This window comes from Lepisma saccharinum, chromosome 1 (assembly GCF_977018435.1).
Source record: "Lepisma saccharinum chromosome 1, izLepSacc3.1, whole genome shotgun sequence".
Lineage (NCBI taxonomy): Eukaryota > Metazoa > Arthropoda > Insecta > Zygentoma > Lepismatidae > Lepisma > Lepisma saccharinum.
Genome location: NC_139229.1, coordinates 155,594,983 through 155,616,403, shown reverse-complemented (window position 1 = coordinate 155,616,403; position 21,421 = coordinate 155,594,983). Strand labels below are relative to the sequence as shown.

Here is a 21,421-nt window from a genome sequence, read left to right as displayed (position 1 = left end):
AGCCTTTGCAGCAGTGCGCACTAGTTCCTTCCGCCAATTCTCTTTTTCCACTTCTATACCGTTATGGGGGCCCTTGCTCCGCAGATTCCCGAGAGTGTAGTAGTTCAGATCTCAGTTTAAACTGTAGGTTCAGTCCCGGATATCCTACCTGTGCATGAAGTAAACTTTTTCTCATGTTGATGGACAAAAATTACAAGTACTAACAGAGATTAGTGGCAAACTACACAGGCAAAGTGCTGAAAGATTTATTTCAGGATTATACCCCTTATTACTTCATACCGTTTAATCCTAATTTGTTATATTTCAACACGTCCCTTTATAGCATGGTGTCACCCGTCACCCACCTTCAGAGCAGGATGTAACTATTTTTCTATTTTATAACCCTTATTTTAGTTCTCTGTCTATATCTTGGGCAAATCGCTGCGACGAGGCTGCGGATGAGAAATGAGTGATTGTATCGTATAAAACCCCCTACGGGTTTTTCGGAATCGAACTTAGGCTGAGCCAACCTAAAGCAACTCGCTTATGTGAGAGGTACCTTTTATACGTAATGGTACTCACCCCTGTGAAATAAAGAATACACGAACGACATTCACTCTTTAACGCTTCTATTGCCTGGATAGGACGGGATCATGATAAGAATAGAAAGGATGTTCGTTTACCTGTAGATTCCTGTATGATCGTCCAGCTGATCTGGTAGATAAGGCACGGTCCTGAAATGAAGCTTCTGTAAGGAAGCGCAACTCCCCCGCTTAAAATCCTAGCGTAATACCGATATTCAATCTATCATTTGGAGACAACAATAATGTTTACTCTATAACTTTCGGTCTACAACTGGGGCTGAAATCTTTTCTCTCGAACTCTTTAAGCCCGACCCTGTGGCCGAGTGGTTAGCACATCGCGCTGCGACTCCAAGGGTCCCGGGTTCGAATCCCGGTCGGGCTTGGTTGTTTGTGAATGTCCATTCATCAATTTCATCATTTCATCACTCATCCCCATCTTCGCAAATTAGCCAAGAGGCACAAAACGCGAAGTAAAATAAACTAAATCAAATAAAAAAAAAAATCAAATCGAACTCTTGAAGTGGGATTCAAATTTCCGATCGCTAAAGCCGTTGAGCTAGTTCCATCCTGTCGTTAGCCGTGCTTTTTGCATAAGGCTGACGTTACGTTATTTCAACTGATTTACAGATGCACTGAAGGTCGCTGGTGTAATATGCTTGTAAGAAGTTACTTCCGGCGCTTCAACCGGACCCTTGGCGAAGTGATTAGTCTATCGAGCTATGACGCTGGGGGTCCGGGGTTTGAGTCACGTCTTTGGCTTAACCATGTTTTGAACCATGGATACCGGGGTGCTTATAACTAAACCTAGGTGTCATTCAACGCTCGATACAATAGCGCCTAATAAATTAGTTAACGCCATGTTGCGTGAGAAGTGCACCAGTCTTAAGTGCTGCTAGTGCCACGTTAGGTTTCTTCGAGTCCACTGTAGGCTCGGATAGCCTAACCGAGACTGAGACTATAGTTTATAGTGGGATCCGAAGCACTATGCCTCCACCGGGTATCGAAGCCGGGCTCTTTGGATTACACCATGCAGATCAGATCCACAGATATTATGGATGTCCATTGATATCCAATTTTCGATATCAGATTCTCGATATCAATTGAATGTCCATGATATAGCCAGTGAAACAACCAATTCTGAATATAAAATACTTGGCCAATCTTGTCCAAAACTGGATATCCAAAACTCGTTCAATTCGGATATCTGAGATTCATCCAATTTTGGATATCCAATGCGTTGCCAAATCTTGTCCAAATCTGGATATTAAAAACTCATCCAATTCTGGATATCCAATAAATACACAACTGGATATCCAATAATGGACATAAATAGGGTGTTTCGGAATATGAAGCATACTATTTCCAATATATAGTATATAGTTTTGTACAACGTGCAATTGAAAGTGCCATTTGGATGCGATTTCACTGGGGGCCTCCCATTCTAATGTTAATAATAATTGTTATTTACAGTTTTACTTCTCAGGTCCAACGTAGGCAACTGTAAGTCCAAATTAAGCAACCTGTTTCCTAATTTGGACCATTTATATTTTTTTTTCTTAATTTATAAATGTTACTACTTATATACAGCGTGTCCACAATGAGACTCCAACATTTTGAAAGTCTATAACTTTTTCATTTTAAATTGTACAACTGTGATTCCGGAAGCAGCAGAAGCAGAAACTCAAAAAGTTTATGTGGTAACGTTTTAGTGTGCGCAATAGCCGTAGTGACGCTGCAGCACTCGATTGTTTGAAAATGGAGATTCTAAACGAGCGTACACAGGTTCATTCGAAAGGAGTCCACAGATGTCAGTAAGACAAGCAGTGAAGAACTGTGTAAACTGTCGACCGTTTCATACCAAGTTCTCTCGCTGCTTGTCTTACTGACGTCTGTGGACTCCTTTCGAATGACCTCCGCACATTTTCTACAACCTGTTCCTGGATTCTGGGTTTACCACCACAGAGTCCTTTCAAAACATTGCCGGTCGCCAAAAACTGATCACACCACTTATTTATAGTCGTGAATGTCGGAGGATCCTTATTGTACACACGACGAAAGTTTCGTTGCACTTGAATAAGTGATTTCGTTTCTGCACACCACCACACAACCTGTGCACGCTCGATTGGAATCTCCATTTTCAAACAATCGAGTGCTGCAGCGCCACTACGGCTATTGCGCGCACTAAAACGTTACCACATAATTTTTTTGAGTTTCTGCTTCTGCTGCTTCCGGAATCACAGCTGTACAATTTAAAATGAAAAAGTTATAGACTTTCAAAATGTTGGAGTCTCATTGTGGACACGCTGTATTTTAAAATTTATTACTATCCGATGAAAGTGCATGTAATGTTTTATACTTCTTTAAAAATAATATTTTGAATTAGTGATTAATAAAAAAAGGTAAAGGTAAAGTGCTCCCCTGTGCATAGCACCACGCCATGAAGGCGTATAGGGGGTGTGGGGGTAATAAATGAATTAAGAAAAACCAAAAGTGGCCCAATTTCGGCAACCTTCCCCTAATATGAGACACTAGCCTCGACAATACGGTGAAGTCAACGCTCAATTTCTAACAAGCAAAATATCCTGTGGATAGAGCGTTATGTCCAACGAAAACATATTCAGAATTCTGTGACAACCCTGCCTCGCCTACTCTCACGTATAAATAGCTCAGTTCATGCCCCCACAGTGCTGATATCCAAGAAAGGAATATTTCAGGAAAGGAAAAAAATAAATAAATGCTGAGATCGCAACGTCGTAAATGTAAGGCATATCTAAGCTATACTTCATTCTTACGGCTAGAAAACAGTTGCTGGGGCTCTCAGAAAGACACCAGCCTTGACGTAGACGAAACATTAATCTTTCTCGAGAACCCGACGACTGTTCTTTTCCCCTGTTTTTCCCTTCTCTTTGTCTTTCCTTCCTCCGACCCTACTTGTGTTTTTCTTTTTAATCTAAGAGTCGTTATATGACGACGCGAAGAACAACGATTTATGAATCATTTTTTTACAGTAAAAAAGTCCCGGGGTTGGGGGGTGTCACAGGAACCAGTGTTCCCTTTTTGCTGGCTCTCTGTAGAGAACTGGTCTCCAGATAAGTCTCCGATCTTGGACGTCTTATTGCATCTCACAGTTCAGAGGGAACTGTGGGCTTTATTAGAGGAAGAAATGGACTACTGTGGAGAGTCGAGTCCATACGAACATGATTGTGCTCGGCTAATCGTCATTGATGTTTTCAAAGGTTTGTCATATCAGTTTGTATGTCTGTGTAGTGCTGTTGCAACAGCGAGGAGAGAGAAATTTCACAGAAATCGAATTAGAGAAATATTATTTACTAAGTTTTTCCCAGTCTATGCCTTTTGATACGAAATTCTTAACAACTTGTTGAGAAGTTCAGTATTTCTTTCTTTTTCCCTGCGTTGTACTTTTTCTCTGTGACTTCGTTTCTTGTTTTTATTATTTAACTTCGCTCTTCTGCCACTTTTGGCTAATCGCCAAGACGTTTTGCTGGACGGACGGACGAATTTTCGTTTGCTTGGTGTGTGTATTTTTTAAAACTGCCATAGCTCTCTCTCTCTATCTTCTACTTGATTTGTTTTTTGGAAACCGCACTCTCGCATGGTTGTAGCTGCATGTGCTATTATTTACATGGGGATGTTTTCATCTTGTGCAAAGACCTCCCCGATGGCGCAGTGGTAGCGTCGTCGCCTTCTAATCAAGGGATCCCGGATTCGATACCCGGTAGAGGCGCATAGTGATTCGAATCCAACTTTAAACTGTAGGTCCAGTCCCGATTAGCCTTACTGTGCATAAAGTGGACTTAAAATATCAAATCAATCAATCAATCATCTGCATCATATATGTATAGTGCGTATATCCCAAAAGCCCTGCTTCGTACAGATGTGTTTCACGTAATGTCCCAAAGGAAAGCATTACGACAGTATGAGACTTGCACTCATGGCTATTGCATGTAAGCTGCTTAGCATTTTTGGTGTGATAACGTGTCATGCGACACAGATTATCCTTATCAATATTGCACTTAGTAAATAAATTTCATCTATGTCCATTCTCTCGCGTTTCCGTGCGAGATACGACTTTTGGCACACCCTGTTTATAAATTATGAATAAGGGGATACTTTAAGGCTGACCACTTTGCAGTAATTTTGTGTATGTCACTAAACGCAAATCCCTGAACTATTGTTCGCAAATCAAGAAAGGTACAAAAAAAAAGTATGAAGAACATTACATTGGACTTTCAGCATCAGGTAATAAATATTACAATAGTTAATAACAATTGTTTTCTTTATTTATTCGAATGTAGCTTAGATTTCCTTATTTGTTGTCAGGAGAAATGGTGATCTCCAGCGAAAAATACGCCGTTCAGCTGTCAGAAAGATCTGCTTATGAAGTCCACATGTTACTCAACATTAGACGCTTCCATAGCTCCGACGTTGGCTCGTACAGGTGCATTGCGAAGAATTCGTTGGGAGAGGTCGAGAGCAACATACGACTTTACGGTAAGTTAACAATATAGTAACAATTATGAACCCTATATTTCATCTTCAGTGTAGTGTTCCCGTTGGCCACTAGGGCGCAGCACTTCGTAATTCTGTATGCCAACCTCGATGATGCAGTTGTTAGCATTAGGTTCAAATCCTGAGTACTGTTTCGTTGTGTTTGTTAATCTATTTCATCATTCATGAGATCCTAGTTATAAAGCAACCTAGGAATATACATTATGAAGTAAAATATTAAACCACTATTATACTTATATATATATCTTCAATCTTCATTGAAGTGATTTAACTAGCAAGGTAGAAAAGTGACTAACTTAACGAATACAATCACAATAGCATTTATAGTTACCCAATCCCTAAACGTGCTCCTCCTCCATGGTAATGCGTTAGCGCACAACGCACAAGTTACAGTCACTGATCAACCCACTTATTCGCTGGATATTGCACCTGCTGATTTTTTACGTAGATTCGGCTATGGTGTAAAGAGTTGACTAAAGAAATGAAAGTCTAAGATTCTATTTCCGCTATCATCCACCACAACATAAAGAAATCAGCAAGTTCTTAAAGCATTAAGCACTATTATGTTTTGAATTATGTTGCACGCAACTTCAATTTAAAATCGTTATCTATCTTTACAAAAGATAAAATATTCTTGCAAGTTTTTTTCTGTCTAAATGCTGTACTATAATACTTATAGTATGAATACTGTATAACATGTATGGGTGTTTATGTGTGTGTTTTATATTCCAAATTATTACTGACGCCATGTTTAATTCTCATTCTAGCCACAGCACATAATTGTGACGACGCAAATGTTCATGCGCTCATGTAAAATCGGTCCCGTTTGTTAAATTTTAACAGAAGAATATTGTAAATTCTATAATAACTTCTAACGATGTACTCATATCGTATTGCTTATACAGCTTTATTGTACTCGTCAACTACTGGGTGTTCCATTTACAACGCCACCCGGAGTTGGGGATAGTACAACTTTTGAACCGGAAGTGGTACACATATAATCCTTATACCAAATTGAAGCCTTGTTCATGCATATATTTATAACCAAGGAACAATGATTGGATTTCATTAGTGTCCACGCAGTGTTGCCAGATGTAACGGGAAGTGTAAATGAAATTTGTTACAAAGCATGAAAAATGGCACATAACACACATGTACGGACATGCCGTCGGTAATTTTCAGTTTGGTTAGGTGAAGTAACTCGGCGTCTATGGCAGTGAAAAAAACAAATGTTCATTTCTACCGATAGCCAATCGGATATCACTGCCATAGATGCCGAGCTAATCCACCTAACCAAAATGAAAATTACCGATGGGATGACCCTACATGTGTGTTATGTGCCATTTTTCATGCTTTGTAAAAAAATTAATTTACGCTTCCCGTTACATCTGGCAACACTGCGTGGACACTAATGAAATCCATTCATTGTTCCCCGATTTAAAAATATATGCATGAACAAGGCTTCAATTTGGTATAAGGATTATATGTGTACCACTTCCTGTTCAAAAGTTGTACTATCCCCAACTCCGGGTTGCGTTGTAAATGGAACACCCCTATATTAAGAAATCTGCAAACTGAAGTACAGAATATCAGTAGAAATGTTTGGCAAAACACAACAAAATTCAACCTCTTCAATTCTAATCTACTATGCAGATATAACTAGCAACATCTGGAGAAACTAAAACTAAAAATAGACATCCTGCCTTAAATTTGAAAATAGGGAACAACATATACCTACCCAAGTTTGTGTATGGACACCAAATAGATTGTGGTAAGCAAGCTTTATGGGTTTACGTTATTCATACAGTCCCTCATAAATATTGAACTCCGTACTTTCTTTTCTATGAAAGACTAACTTTCAAACTTTCATCCTGTGCCATGGGGGCCAAAGAACTTCAAAAGTGATGTCGTCAACATTCCTTGGAGCAACTTCATTGGCGGAAGACGGATGATATTGCAGCCATGTTGCTTCATTATTTTGAATCAATTTGCAGAAGTTTCACGAACTGGAAATATTTTTCGCGAAACTTTGGCTCATTTTCAACCAATCCCTGTGCGTAATTTTGCTGATGTTTCTTAAGCAGTTGTTGATCTTTAAGGTTTTGGGTTCACTGAATGTAGACTGTGATGATGTAATGTAACGTAATTAGAATTTACTCTGTATAAGTAATCTAAAGGTCCCAAGATCAAATCATCGGCGCAGAATAAATTTACAGAGGCATTGTCTCGATAGATGGTGGTAGAATTGCGAAACACTTAGCTCTGCATAATGTGCGAGTAAAATATACAGGGTAATTAAAAATTATTAACACGATTTCAACCGCAAAGTAGTAAGTGATATATCAACTTATTAGAAAACTCATAATAGTATGTCATATCACAGCGAAGCTAGATGCCACCAGTGAGGCTGTAGTTCTCCCAGCATGCAGTGCAAAGGAAAATGGCGATTGGCCAGCAAAAGGCTTCCCGTATTGGTCTGGCGTCGGGGAGAAGTCATAAATCACTTTCTTTGGCAAGGGTGATATGTTCTTAAAATACGTAGGTTGATGAAGTCTTTTTAAGACCACTTTATATACAGAAGGGCTAATCGGGACTGCAACTACAGTTTAAAGTGGAATCAGAAACCCTATGTGCCTCCACCGGGCATCGTACACGGGACCCCTTGATTACAAGGCGACGACGATAATACTATACAACTAGGGAGGCTATAAAATGTATAGGACTTAGTATTATGAAAATACTAATTTAAATTAACGTGCTTCGTTGGGACATATACTGCGTGTGTGAGTTCGGTCAATTCCACATGATTGAGCATATTTTAAACATTTTAGGTCATATTCAGCATATTTTTACTTTTTGAAAATACAAAAAAATTCATACACTTAGCTATATTCGAAGTGGGTTCCTTTTCTTCTTCCACGTTCGCTGAATTTGAATTTATTGTATCTAAGTATCCATTGTCCGCTCTGTGACTTTCCTGGAGAGGAAACTAAGTAAGTGAGGAAACTAATATTACTGTATTATATGAGCATGTGATATTGATAATTCATATTTTCTTTTACTTGCTTCTCTTGTGTAAAGAAATATATTAGGTCAGTCAAAAAGTAAATGCAATCATTTTTTTATTTTTCACAGCAACAACAGAAACTTACAATGATATAATTTTCCAACATAGTCCCCCAGCACTTCAATACACTTGGTCCAACGTTCCACAAGCTTTCCGATACCCTGAAAAAAAAAGTTTTCAGTTGAGCAGCAAGCCACGTATGCACCTTCCTTCACCTGTTGATCTGTGTCGAATCGACGTCCTCTTAAAGCATCTTTAAGTGTACCAAACAAATGGTAATCCGACGGGGCGAGATCGGGACTGTATGCAGGATGCTCTAACACGTCGAAGCCCAGATTCTGAATAGTTCGAGCGGTGTTGGCGGCGGTATGGGGACGCGCGTTGTCATGCAACAAAAGAATGCCTTCCGACAATCGACCTCGTCGTTTGCTTCGAATTGCAGGCTTCAAATTGTTCGAAAGCATAACACTGTATCGTTCACTGTTTATTGTTGTCCCCTTTTCCACATAATGTTCCGTAATTACCCCTTCTGAGTCCCAAAAAAGTGTGAGCATCACTTTTCCTGCAGAGTGTTGGCGCTTGACTTTTTTTCATTGGAGATTCAGGGTGTTTCCATTCCATGCTCTGGCGTTTGCTCTCAGATTCGAAGTGATGTAGTCATGATGGTGATGATTCGTTTCAAAAAGGCTTCACCTTCGTTAGCATGTCTGTCCAATAATTGCTGACAGATTCTCACACGATTTGGCTTGTTCTCGTCAGTGAGTTCTTTAGGGACCCATCTCGCACAGACTTTATGAAAGTTGAGCCTGTTATGGATAATTTCATATGCAGAACCATGACTAACGTGCATATGGTTTGCCACTTCATCAACAGTCACTCGTCGGTTATTCAGAACCAGCTCACGGACTTGCTCAATGTTGTCATCAGCAGTGAATGTGGCTGGATGACCTGCTCTTTCCTCGTCCTTCACACTTGTTCGACCGCTTTTGAACTTTTTAATCCACTGGTAAACACTTCGCAGCGGTAAAACATTGTCACCGTATTGTGCTGAAAGTCTTCTATGGATTTCAGCTCCTGGTACACCTTCAGACCACAAAAAACTTATTACAGAACGTTGTTCTTCTGTGGTGCACACGGGCAGTGGCACAGCCATGTTTACTTGGCAACACTGCAGAGCGAACTGAAGTGATGACGCTGTAAACTGCCACAGGCGAAGACAACGATACTATCTATCGGCTTGCGAGCGCAGAAAGCTGTACAGCCAACCTACGGAAGAAAAGAAAAATATTGCATTTACTTTTTGACTGACCTAATACATTTCTAGGGCATGCTTTTTGTATTAGGCATATTTATGAAGAAAAAAAAATAAAAAAATAAGTACAATTATATTTTACATACATTTGGTGGCTTCTAAGTCATAAAAAGTCTAGCCTTACTTATAAGGTATGGTCTGAGTTTTCCTTTAAATTTATGTGTCGCACACCACTGTAGGACTGGGAACTGCAATTATATTTTAAACTGGATTAATATTTTTGGAACGCCCCGTATTAAGAATTTTGAACATGAGAGAAATCGTGCAGGATGTATGGAATTTGTCGAATTTAGTCATTTTATATAATTTTGTATTTTGAAGAATTAAGGTAGTGTGGACAACTCCGGTGACATCTAGATATTGTGTAGTACAGACAACGTCTTGAGAATGAAGGGCTTCAGAATTCTAAATGTTGTCCTTATTTTCGAAGAAATATTACAACTTGCCAAGGTTATAAAAGCTGTTTGACTTTATAACACCTTTTGAAGTTGAAAAAAAGGAAAGTTTGGGAAAGCTCTATCTACCACTTCAAAACCGACGACGTCTTGTAAAATTCCACTTATCCGACCTTAAATATCAAACCGTTTCTCCCTCTCACCCTCTCTCCCCCAGTTAGCGCCTCGCTGTTCTCCTTTGAGAGATGCGCCCGGCGGATGACAAAACTTCTCCGGAGAGGCGAAACGCTCTTTCCTCGCCAAGATTAATAGCAGGGGCCATTACTTCCGGTCTGGCTGGTGATTGATTCCGGTACGTGGGGCGAATTCCGGCGCGTCTGTTGGGAGGAAACAACCAGATTCGGTTTTATGGTGCCATTCCCCGGCCCTGATCCACTAACAGGTGTTTTCCTTTCGGGCCCTTTCATCTTCGACGCCTCCAGTCTCCAGCTTTCAGTCTCTCACGCGGGCGTTGGATGCTTTCTGTTCTGGCGTTTAATAGTTTCCCGCAGAGCCTATTGTGTTTGTACTTGCCTTATCTCGTGTCGCTTTTCTACCATTCTTTGCTAACCAATACGATGAGGTTGAAATGGTGATTACTGAATTGATAAAGTGTTACTCACGGAGGAACACCAATGTGCAGGCTAAAACTCGAATCTAAAACCCTCGTGCACGGCCACTGAGGCGGCTATGTAACATATTGATATTCTTGTTGTGATTCCGAAATTTTATCTAATAATCTCATATTTTTGATTTTCCTGTTTTGAATTCATTTTTATTATTGAATATAATTATATTCAATAATATTTCTTATAATATGTATATTCAATTACATATAGAAATAATATAAACAATATATTATATTTATTTAGGTAGATTTATTGAGAAATATAGCACATAGATAATTTTACACTGAAATAGTAATAATGAATAAATAAATAAATAATAATAAATAGTACTAACAAAAATAATACAAATTAGCAAAAATGTATTCTGTGGAAAAGATAGTCACACTAGACACAAGGCCATTAAACTACTTAAGAAGTCTGTAATAAAAACTCTTATTTTACCTTCTAATATAATATATTCAAAGTACCTTATTTTTTATTTTATTGCCATAAATGTAAAATTTTTCTTGGTTTAATACTTTAATTTTTGACAACAATTCTCATATATACACAGGGTTTTCTACAGTTGTAATTTTATTGCAATGAATCTAAAATGTGTTGTGTGTAATAATGTTATGTTAATTGTGTCGTATTTTTCTGGCTACGAATCCAAAATGATCTATCATTTAAATATTATAGTCGTGCCATGTTAATTTTTTGTAATTATCCCAAATTTTCTTCTGCTTTATAATAATTTTTGTTCTCCCTACAAAATTTTCTACTCGATATTACTCATAATTTTCTTGCAACGAATCGCAAATTTTCTATTTGTTTAAGAATTTTATTTATGCAGTCGTTTTTCTTGCTAAGAGTACAGCTCGTCATTTGTTTCACAGATCATTGTGATTGTTAAGTACGTCATGTATTGGTGTTGGTACATAATTTCAATATCTTGCAATAACTTTAAATTAATTCCCTTAAATTCCATTCTGAGGTAAGCTTAGGCAGCGATAATCATAGTGGTTCATCAGTTAATATGGATTTTATAATACAGTGACAATTTCGGTTAATTTCGGAAAATGTACTATGTGAACGGTTTGCATAGTGTTAATCGTTTAGAAAAACTAATGTGTTGTCGTTTCTAAAAACAAATCCATCTCGCTTTGATAAAATTGACGTGTAAAAGTAAATTAGCCAGTGTACACAAATAATTAGGACGATTTCAGTTTGCTACATTTTAAGAGTAATAATTATTGTTCTCTTCTCGCAGATAATGTAGAGCAGTTATAGAGTGTCTGTGTTGTGTTTAGTTCACCTCATTCACTACTGGAGCGCTCTGGCTGCTCTTCAGTTATATTGCAACGATAACTCGGTGGGTTTTCTAGATTCTGTAAAAAAGAATGTTTAGACTAAGTTACGAAATAAGTTCTGTTTTTATTATGGTTTAAGGAACTTGGATCATAGAAAAGATAAACAATCGTATCAGATCATCAATTTCTGATAGCTTATTGCAAGTTATTGAAACTGCCTTTTCTGGGAAATCCGTAATGAAGGATCTAAGACTGCAGTATCTTGTTTCTTTTTCTCTTTTCCTGAGTTATGACTGGAAAATATGTTTCTGCAGAGAAATGACGTCATCTAACTTGACAGTGACCACAGCGATCCAGTGGCGGAGCGGTGAACTAAATGCAGAAGAAGCACAATATCCCTATGGCTGTTCTCAATTATTAGACAAAAGACAACTGAAGTAAATAAACATAGTACATTAAAAATTACAACATGCTTGTACAGTCAACGGCAAAGATAATGGTTGGCATATTGTCCACCACTATTTTCATTACTTTTTTATTCTACATCGTGTTTTTGTTTTTAAGGAATGAAACTATGTTGGTTCGAAGCAGGCATTGTTCTCTGCTTATTGACGTCATAATTTCAATTCATTGTCATCACATTGTGTAATACAGACCGAATGAAAATGGTGGTGGATAATTCGTCTACTGTTTCTTTCGCCGTTGGGTGTACTTCTTCAGGTTTTAACCTAGACACGTGCTACATTTTCTAAGCATAAACAGTTAATTAATCTGTTCACTAATCAGAAAAATGTTTCAAATTGCATTAGCAGGGATCGTAGATTTTCTCCGTACGTATAAAGTGGACTGAAACTCAATTGTTTGATTTCGGAACAGCCCAAACTTTACATTCACTTCGTTTAATTTACTTTACAAATAGGAACTTAAACAAGCGGGCGGGGAAAATGTTTCAATTTCGCCGGTAAACAAGCTTCGATTGCATAATTAACCATCTCGTTGTTAATTTACGAATTGTTGCATGCGCGCCGCGGAGAACTTGTTGATGTTTGTTTGTTGCTCAAACGAATTTGCTGTTACGCTCTTGTGGACGCTACGTGCACGATTGGATCTCTGTCCATTGTGGTGATTTAGTTTAGAGATTGAGGTGCAAATCTCATACATAAACATCGATCCGCAAAGCCGTAATACTGACACGTACGAACTATAATAGCCGGGAACTAAATTTGTTTTTATACTTAAATAATCAGGCACGTGTCTCAGGTTAATAAAGAAGAGTGGATCTGTTTTATTTTGACAACGTGAAAATTGGAAGATTTATATAAGTTGATAAACTTCTAAGGCATTTTTTTGTCGACGTATCTCTGCCTTGTCGGTTATCTGTGGTCTCCGTCCATGTTTATTTTCATTGTGTTCCATTACACACAAACATTATATCTGATAGATCAAAGAGAACTAAAAAAGTTTATTTTTTTTAAGTCCACTTTATGCACAGTAAGGCTAATCGGGTCTGGATCTACAGTTTAAAGTGGGATCCGAACCACTTGTGCCTCCGGGTATCGAACCCGGGACCCCTTGATTACAAGGCTAAAAAAGTTAAGACGAGAGAGAAGAGAGACAGGTAGAAGAAAGTGAAAACGAGATAGATAAAGATAGGAAGATAATCAAATCTGGATAGTTTAAGTCTCTCTCTCTCTCTCTCTCTCTCTCTCTCTCTCTCTCTCTCTCTCTCTCTCTCTCTCTCTCTCTCTCGCTTATGTGCTGGTCACACTTACATGTCGTTCACACTTAACGAAGGAAACGATTATTTGTCGGTCACGTGAAAGTAACAATCACACCTCATCGGTGTCTTTCGTGCTTACATGACGGTCACACTTAAGTATCGGCCGTGCTTAAGTGCCAGTGTCAGCCTCACTTGAATGTTTATCAGGCCTAAATGTGTGTCGTAGTTACGTCCCTTCGCGCTTATATGCCGGTCAAACTTAAATAGAAACCGCATTTGCCTGAAGAATGCTCTTCGATTCAAGTCGCCCGTAAGTAAGGATCGGTCGCGCATAACTTCGAATCTCAACAATAATGTCGCCTGCACGTAAGTTCCAGAAATATCTACGTGTCTCTCGCGCCTAATACGAGTCGCGTTAATTTTTCGGCCGCTTTCATTCGGACATTTTAAACGCGACCTGTATTCAAGTGGAAAATCAGTAACGCCCATACTAAGGCGTAGTCAATTGACAACCTTACTGTTTTGCTATATAGGAAGAGTTTTATTGTCAATTAAAATTGGCTACTAACATAATTTGTTTCTGGTAGTCTTAGTAACAAACAAAGAAGTTCTGACATGATTTAACGTTCATAGTTACATTCAAAATAGGAATTTGTTTGGTATTCTCCATATATTACTTTGGCCAATGGCTCCATTACATTTTTGTCATGTTGTAATAAAGGGTGGGGGGTACCTTTTTGTATTTAGCTCTCTAGGGTGAAGCACCACTGCCACATAAGCACAACCGGAATTTATGCGTGGCCAATACCTTGACTTATAAGAAGCCTGCATTAACCCTTTCTTTCTGAAATATTTGGTAATGCTAGTGGACTATTACAAAATTATATCTCCTAATTTTTATCCCGTTTCCTGTCTTTCAGAGATTCAGGGCCCCACGAAAGTACCCCACCTGGGGAGGAACCTGCCCCCTCGCTACGACGACGAGGACTACGTGGATCAAATCGGGTCCGCCGAACAGGAGGCCGAGGAGGAGCTCTCCAACACAGTGGCGGAGAATAAGCCCGGCAGCTACTTCCTGGACGGCGGTGCTCGCGGATTGGTCACTCAGGGTCCGTTCTCCAGGGACGTTTACATTCATCAGATGCAGGCGGAGAGCCACCACCCGGCCCCCGACAAAGGATCCAGCGACGCCTGCCCTTTGGTGGCCAATAGGATCTCTCTGCTCTGCCTGTTCCTCGTCACGGCGATATGTTCTTAAACTGTACAACGTTGAAAGCGGAGAGAAAGTAGTTCTTGCATCTGATTGGCTTATCTGTGGCGGGCTTTTATTTCGCAATGTACATGTATCACCCGATCTGAAAGCGTTGTTGCACATGAAGTTAACGCAAAGGCTCTCCACAAGTTAATTTTGGGCTCATTATATTTCGAAATTATACACATACAATGGGAAGGAGGTAGGGACTCGAACCTTCTCGTTCTCGGTCATAGTGGAGGTGGCGTCATCAGCACCACGACTTGGCTACCCGTTGATCAGAGGTTGAATGACCCCGGAGCTGCTTCATGCAGGGACATTGTACAGTCACCGGCAATAAAAATGGGACACCTAGATCATGAAATGCTAGTTTCCCTGCAAGCCGTTATGTGTGTTGCCTAACTCCACGGCGGTGGTAGAATATGCCATTGAAAGTTTGCTATTATAATCAACTTATGGCCGTATAGTTAGGCAAAACACATAACGCCTTGCAGGGAAACGAGTATTTCATGATCTAGGTGTCCCATTTTTATTGCCGGTGACTGTACATACTTACAAATACTTTTACTTAACTTACCGTGTAATCCACTTAGATTCATCTTACAATATTTCTATTTAATATGAAGAAAAGTACTTGAATTTTTTCAAAATTACAGGGATTTTTTTTAAATAGTATGGGGTTGTGGGACATTGTTTCCAGGTTCGGTTTCAAAATTCCTGTGTTGGTCCGAGACTAGCTGAAAAGTAACCGCGGACCAGAAAGCGGGAAAGCACGCCTTGTCCCATGAAAATGTCACTTATCAAGCCTTGACCATCCATTTACTGATGCGTTTAGTTTCAGTTCATGAAACACTGTCACTTTCAACTAATATTACAAGTAACATAATAATGCATTCGCGATATCAAATAGAGCGCGGAAAACATAAAATGTGTCTCAACTCCCTCCTAAAGAGGAATAATGAAAAGATTATCTCTGGTTCTGGAGAGTAGCGAAACGTTTCGTAGTTGTCAAGAACCAATACCACTCTTGTCTCCTCACTCACTTCAAGCTCTGAAGATGAGTGAAGTTAGCTCTCGAAAGGTCGAACATATTTCTAGACCTAACCAAAATACGAGAGAATTTCTTCTTCAACAGACAAAAATGGAAACAATAAACATTACTACAAAAAAAGGAGAGACGTAATTTTCAACTTCATGAAGAAACTAGTTATGCATGCAGTGAAGTTCGGAATTTTCCTTGGTTTATTTATTACATTTTGAAAACAATAAATTATTCTAAGAATCTATGCATCACATTGTCAGATAAGCAGTATTGGTAATATTCGACTGGGGGTCCGAATTAGGTGAAGAGCTACTATGAAGAAAATGGAGTAATAGAGAAAATTAAATCAATAGTTACGCATACTTATTAGAAACCCCATTTTCTAACAAGTATGTGCAACAATTGATCTAATTTTCTCTATTACCCTATTTTTCCTTCTAGCCCTTCACCTAATTCGGACCCACCAGCCGCCCCTCAATATCATATGAAGCTTGAAAAGAATAATATAATTTATCAAGAGGATGAATGTAGTGACAATCCTTAATATTAAAGCCAAGAAGAAGCAAGAACTATTTTCCAAATACATTGTAAATAACAAGCAGCGGTTGTATAAAATGGATTTCAAAGAAGACAATATAAGCCCTTAATTTCCTCCCTTTATATCGTGATACGGATGTACATGTGTATGTTGAAAGTACTTTATCCCTATTGTTAGAATGAACAATTGACAACAATAATATATAAGACAGTGAGAGAACTGACATAAACAGTGATCCGTGTTGAAATGTTCACACAACAAAAGCATGAATCAACAATGAAATTTTCAGTTGAAGACGTGTCTTTGTTTCAAAACAGCCCACCATATGTCAACGAAGAATCAACAAGAATGGTTGAACTCATGAAGACATTCGATTGTGAATTTATATGTTGCCTTATCCAATACTGTGTAAGACAAGTTTCAAAATATGTATACTACTTATGTGGATAGATATATAAACAGAACTTTAAGAAAAAAAAATAATGTTTAAGATGCCAGGACCTCAAACTGCAATAAGAGTTCAATTCTATTAATCGCATTGTTCAAGAATTGAGGACATTTTTTTCCCGAGAATTTATGAAGATGTTAATTGTGATCAATCACTGATTGTCAGCGCCGTTGTATATTAAGGTATAAAATATGGTAAGCAGTCTTCACAGCAGTTGTGTGTTTAAGTCATTGCCTACCTTTGAATTTCCTGTTTCCCTTTTGAAATATGATGTCAGGGACTAGGATGATCGTGGTGTCTTACACGACGACGATTGTGTCGTCGACGACATGGAGACGATAATGATGTCGTTGGCGACTACACAGAAGATCGTGCGGTCCAAAAATAGGAAGACGACCAACAGGCAAGGGATATATTTCTTAAGTATTCTCCAGGTGACAAGACTAGTGTCTTGACCACCGTGCATGACTAGTGAATAAACGAGTGTGTCATTGCCGATTTCAAAGGCGAGGAGAATGTTGCCCTCTACGACAGTGGTTCTCAAACTGTGGTACGCGTACCACGACTTGAAGGGGTACGCGATCATCTCGGATGAGAAATGTGGAGAATACCCTCATGACAACATTTTTGCTGTACGTGTATAGAGCAGACTTCATAGCTTTAATGCTTAACAGGTAAATAAGGCTGATTTTGTCACCGACACTCTTATCCAATATATATATATATACAGGGTGTCATTTTAATGGCGCCCACGGACCACAGATTCGTATAGAGGACATCAAAACAAACAACTTTTCTCAGTAACATTTTTCTTGTTGGTGCATAATTTCCGCGCTACAGCCGTTCAAAAAAGACCGTTTTGCCGCCTGGATGTTGGCAACCCAACACAACATTTGATCGTATCTGTGACGTCATTTCCTGTGGCGAAACAGCGCACGGCAGGGTTGCAAGGAACACACAAATTTTGTGAAAATTTACAAACTACCAATGACGTGATTAAGTGTAAAACGAAGCGAGAAACGCGTTCAGTAGACCGAACATCATAGCCTACAAGCCAGAAGGTGAGCAGTCATCTCAGGGGAAGTGGGAAGTGAACCAACGATATGAGAAATGGTAAAAACGTATTCAAAATGAAGTGTCAATTTCGGATTTTGTCTCAGCCTACATGTCAAATATCAACAAAAATACATTTTATTGGACTTACAGCTTACATGTGGCTGTTTGCGCCCAGTTACATGTCAAATATTTGCAAATCTCGTTGCAAGGTTGGTATCTACAGGTTTGTGTCCAGATGCCTTGTGGTACTTTTGTGCTGATAACGGAAGTATCCTAGGTTGACATTGTTACATTACGGCTAAAACACGTACAACCACAGTAACAATCTAATTATGAATCAGTAGCGAATATACTGTCCTGTTCACAGTTGCAAACTATTACATTACATGTACATGTATATCCGGTGCATAGATAAACACAGTCGTCGGAGAGCTTGGAGCGTGTATTACTATTACTTATATTCCTGTTTTTTCAACCATTTTTGTCACTTGCCTCATAATGCACTGAATATACATTATATTATGTGTTGCTTACCTTTGGAATTTTGAGTTCTTTCATTTCTATTTTGTCATCTGTTCAGTGTGTCACAGAAAACTAGTATCAGAAGGACGAAGTGGATAGATTAAATTGTAGATGCCAACTTGGTAACTAGATTTTCAAATATTTGGCATGTAAGCTGAGACAAAATCCGATATGACCACTTCCACTTGAATTCTGTTTTCTTTCTACCAGTTTTCGTGTCGTTTGTTTACTTCCTGTTAGGTTAAAGAACGTGTGTTCTCGTTTTCTTTTACGGTAGCTATGTCATTTTTCACAGAATATGTGTGTTCCTGGCAACCCTGGAACGCATCGCTTCAGGACGGGATATGACGTCACAAATGCAATCAAATGTTGTGTGTGGTTGCCAGCATTCAGGCGGCAAAACGGGCTTTTTTGAACGACTGTAGCGTCGAAATGATGCATCAAGGAGAAAAATGTTACTGAGAAATGTTGTTTGTTTTGATGTCCTCTATACGTTTCCGTGGTCCGTGGGCGCCATTAAAATGACACCCTGTATATAGCCCCAATCCCACCATTGACTCACTCACTGACATAAATGTTCTCCATGAAGGAAGCCCCGGAGGCGAAAAATGCCCGATTACGACCCCCCATGAAATCGTCCCAAAAGGCCGAGAAAATTAAAAAATCTCTCAATCGGCCCTTCCTTAAGGGTGAAAATGCCCTTTTCTCACGTCCTTAGCAACCGTTGCCACGGGCATTTCTTTTGCACACATTGTTTCCTTCAATTCTTAATTGTCGAGACTCGCAGATCAATAGCACACAGATGAATGAACTCATGGTTTTGAAAAAGTGCCTGCAACAAGGGTGACATCTACATGATAAGGAGTTTCAGCCCAGATACAATTACGTATATATTGTTATACTAAATGCGTAAATATCTACATCGTGCTTGTTTTAACTAAATATTTAGCGGGTATAATGACATGCAATTCCTTAGAGCTTGCCGTGCCTGTTGTTGTCCATGGAAACGGACGTTGCTAGGGAACTTAAAGAATGTTTATTTTCACCCCGAAAACTACTGTAAGGGAATTATGCTAGACTCTTCGAATTTCAAAATACGAGCATCAGCATTTTATTACAGGGGCAAGGTAGGAATTTGAGGGGAATGACGGAAAACAGTTATTATCCAATTACGTTCAAAAATGTGAAAATGACAAAAGAAGTAAATATAACATTTTCAATTTAGTGTCGCAATTTACTTCGTAAATGCAAAACATCCAACTAATTATCTTGAAACGGTTATTACTTACTCTGTTCATTATGAAGAAAATAGACAATAATAGTTTGAATATTTGTACCTTATTAGAGCCCATACATACATAAAGTTACTTTCTAAACTTTTCAAAGTTATATGTTCCCCATCATCCAATACAACATGCAGACATTTTCAAAGTCATTAAGATCATTGAGGAACTCCATCTATAACGTGATTGCATTCACAACGTGACCGAAGGTCACGCATGCGAGCGTACAAGACGTGGCCAAAGGCCACGTCGAAAGTACGCGAGTCTTTGTTCCATATGCTTTGAAATAAAATACTCCTTCGAATTCATAATAGGCTAAATTTGGAGCCGAATCTCCGTTTGAAAGTTTCAAGTGCAAAATCAGACCATGAAACTGTGTCAAGCTATGCAGGCACATCCTTCTCACTAGAAACTGAGGATTTGCAACAAAAACTCAAACATTATCCTTGATAGTTTGTTTACAAACTTATTTTTGTTATTTACTTGTTTCTCAACAACTCTGGAAAAAATATATAAAAAATAATGTTTTTTATGTACTTCTTAGCATGCATGTGCTCCACATTTTTTTATTCTTGTAACTGATCATATAGATTGTAAACGTATGAACTGAAACCCAGTAATATAATACACGAAGGATTCTAATGTTTAATTGTTTACCATCTTTTCACATACAGCCCGAAAGTAATTTTGCTCTATTGCAGATATACGCCTCCAACATATCAAACACACCCCCACCAAAAGGCAGCCAAAAAGAAATAAAATCCTCAAAACCCACTATTGGTAGAAAACCTGTGGTGGGGATACATTAGTTACGACTAAAGGGTACAATAAGAAAAGTTCGAGAACCACTGCTCTAGGACATATCTTCGCCTTACCACCGTTTTCTCTTGACTCATCAACATTGTTGCCTATAAAGTCACCGACGGCACCATCGTAGAGATATGGCAGAAGGCTCCAGCGAAGCTATTCAACGAACTCATGTAATTATACACCAATTTTGATGACCTTAGGACCACCTAAGCCCACCAAACATTCTAACACATGAATGAATTGTTAGAGAGAGCCCGGACTTCTTGTGTTTTTTTATTAATGCAACATACTCTGAATATTTAACTACATAAGGTAACGGTTATTATGTGACCAGTTAATTCTTAAAAAATTCTTAATATCTTTAAATCTCCAATATCTCGAAAACGACTGGAGATATCTCAGAAAGAAATAAACTTTAGGAATTTTAAAGGTTTTACCGAAGCTGTTCATTTTCGTGACGTTTCTGTATACTAACTTTGGTGAAAATAGGGCCAATAAGAAACTATGAGTTTCCTCAGTGCTACAGAGTGTTTCAAAAGTCGCGCAACTCAAACTTCGGAACCGTAAGATATATATATACACCTGGTTTTCTGCATTATAAAGCCTCATCTATTGAGATATTTTTCAATACTTAACTTGAACTTGAATTTAAAATTTTGGGTGCGTCAGCACTTAGGCTATTTTGCACCCGTCACATTATACCGGGTCCAGCCCCTTATACAGCTGAGTGAAAAAGTGTCATTTTTTGGGACATATCTCCGTAGCTGGCAACACTGGCAGGTCGAAATTTTGTCAACAGACGCACGCAACATGTGCTTAAATACTGGCCCTACATTTGCTGAAGCCTTTGTAAAGTGTATTAGTTTTCGCGAAATCACCAATAGTTTTCGAGATATTAACGAATTTAAGGATATTTAACATTGTTT

At 38.7% G+C, this 21,421-nt stretch overlaps 1 protein-coding gene across 1 annotated transcript in view; it reads left to right on the top strand.

Annotated features, from left to right (window-relative positions):
- The window catches only part of LOC145989748 (lachesin-like), a 429,934-nt gene extending 414,814 nt beyond the window's left edge, over window positions 1–15,120 (top strand). The window contains exons 8-9 of the mRNA XM_083125039.1: window positions 4,905–5,075; window positions 14,465–15,120. Of these exons, the coding sequence (XP_082981165.1) occupies window positions 4,905–5,075; window positions 14,465–14,802 (509 nt within the window). The 3' untranslated portion in view covers window positions 14,803–15,120. The remainder of the gene's footprint in view (window positions 1–4,904; window positions 5,076–14,464) is intronic.
- Window positions 15,121–21,421: the final 6,301 nt, after the last annotated feature.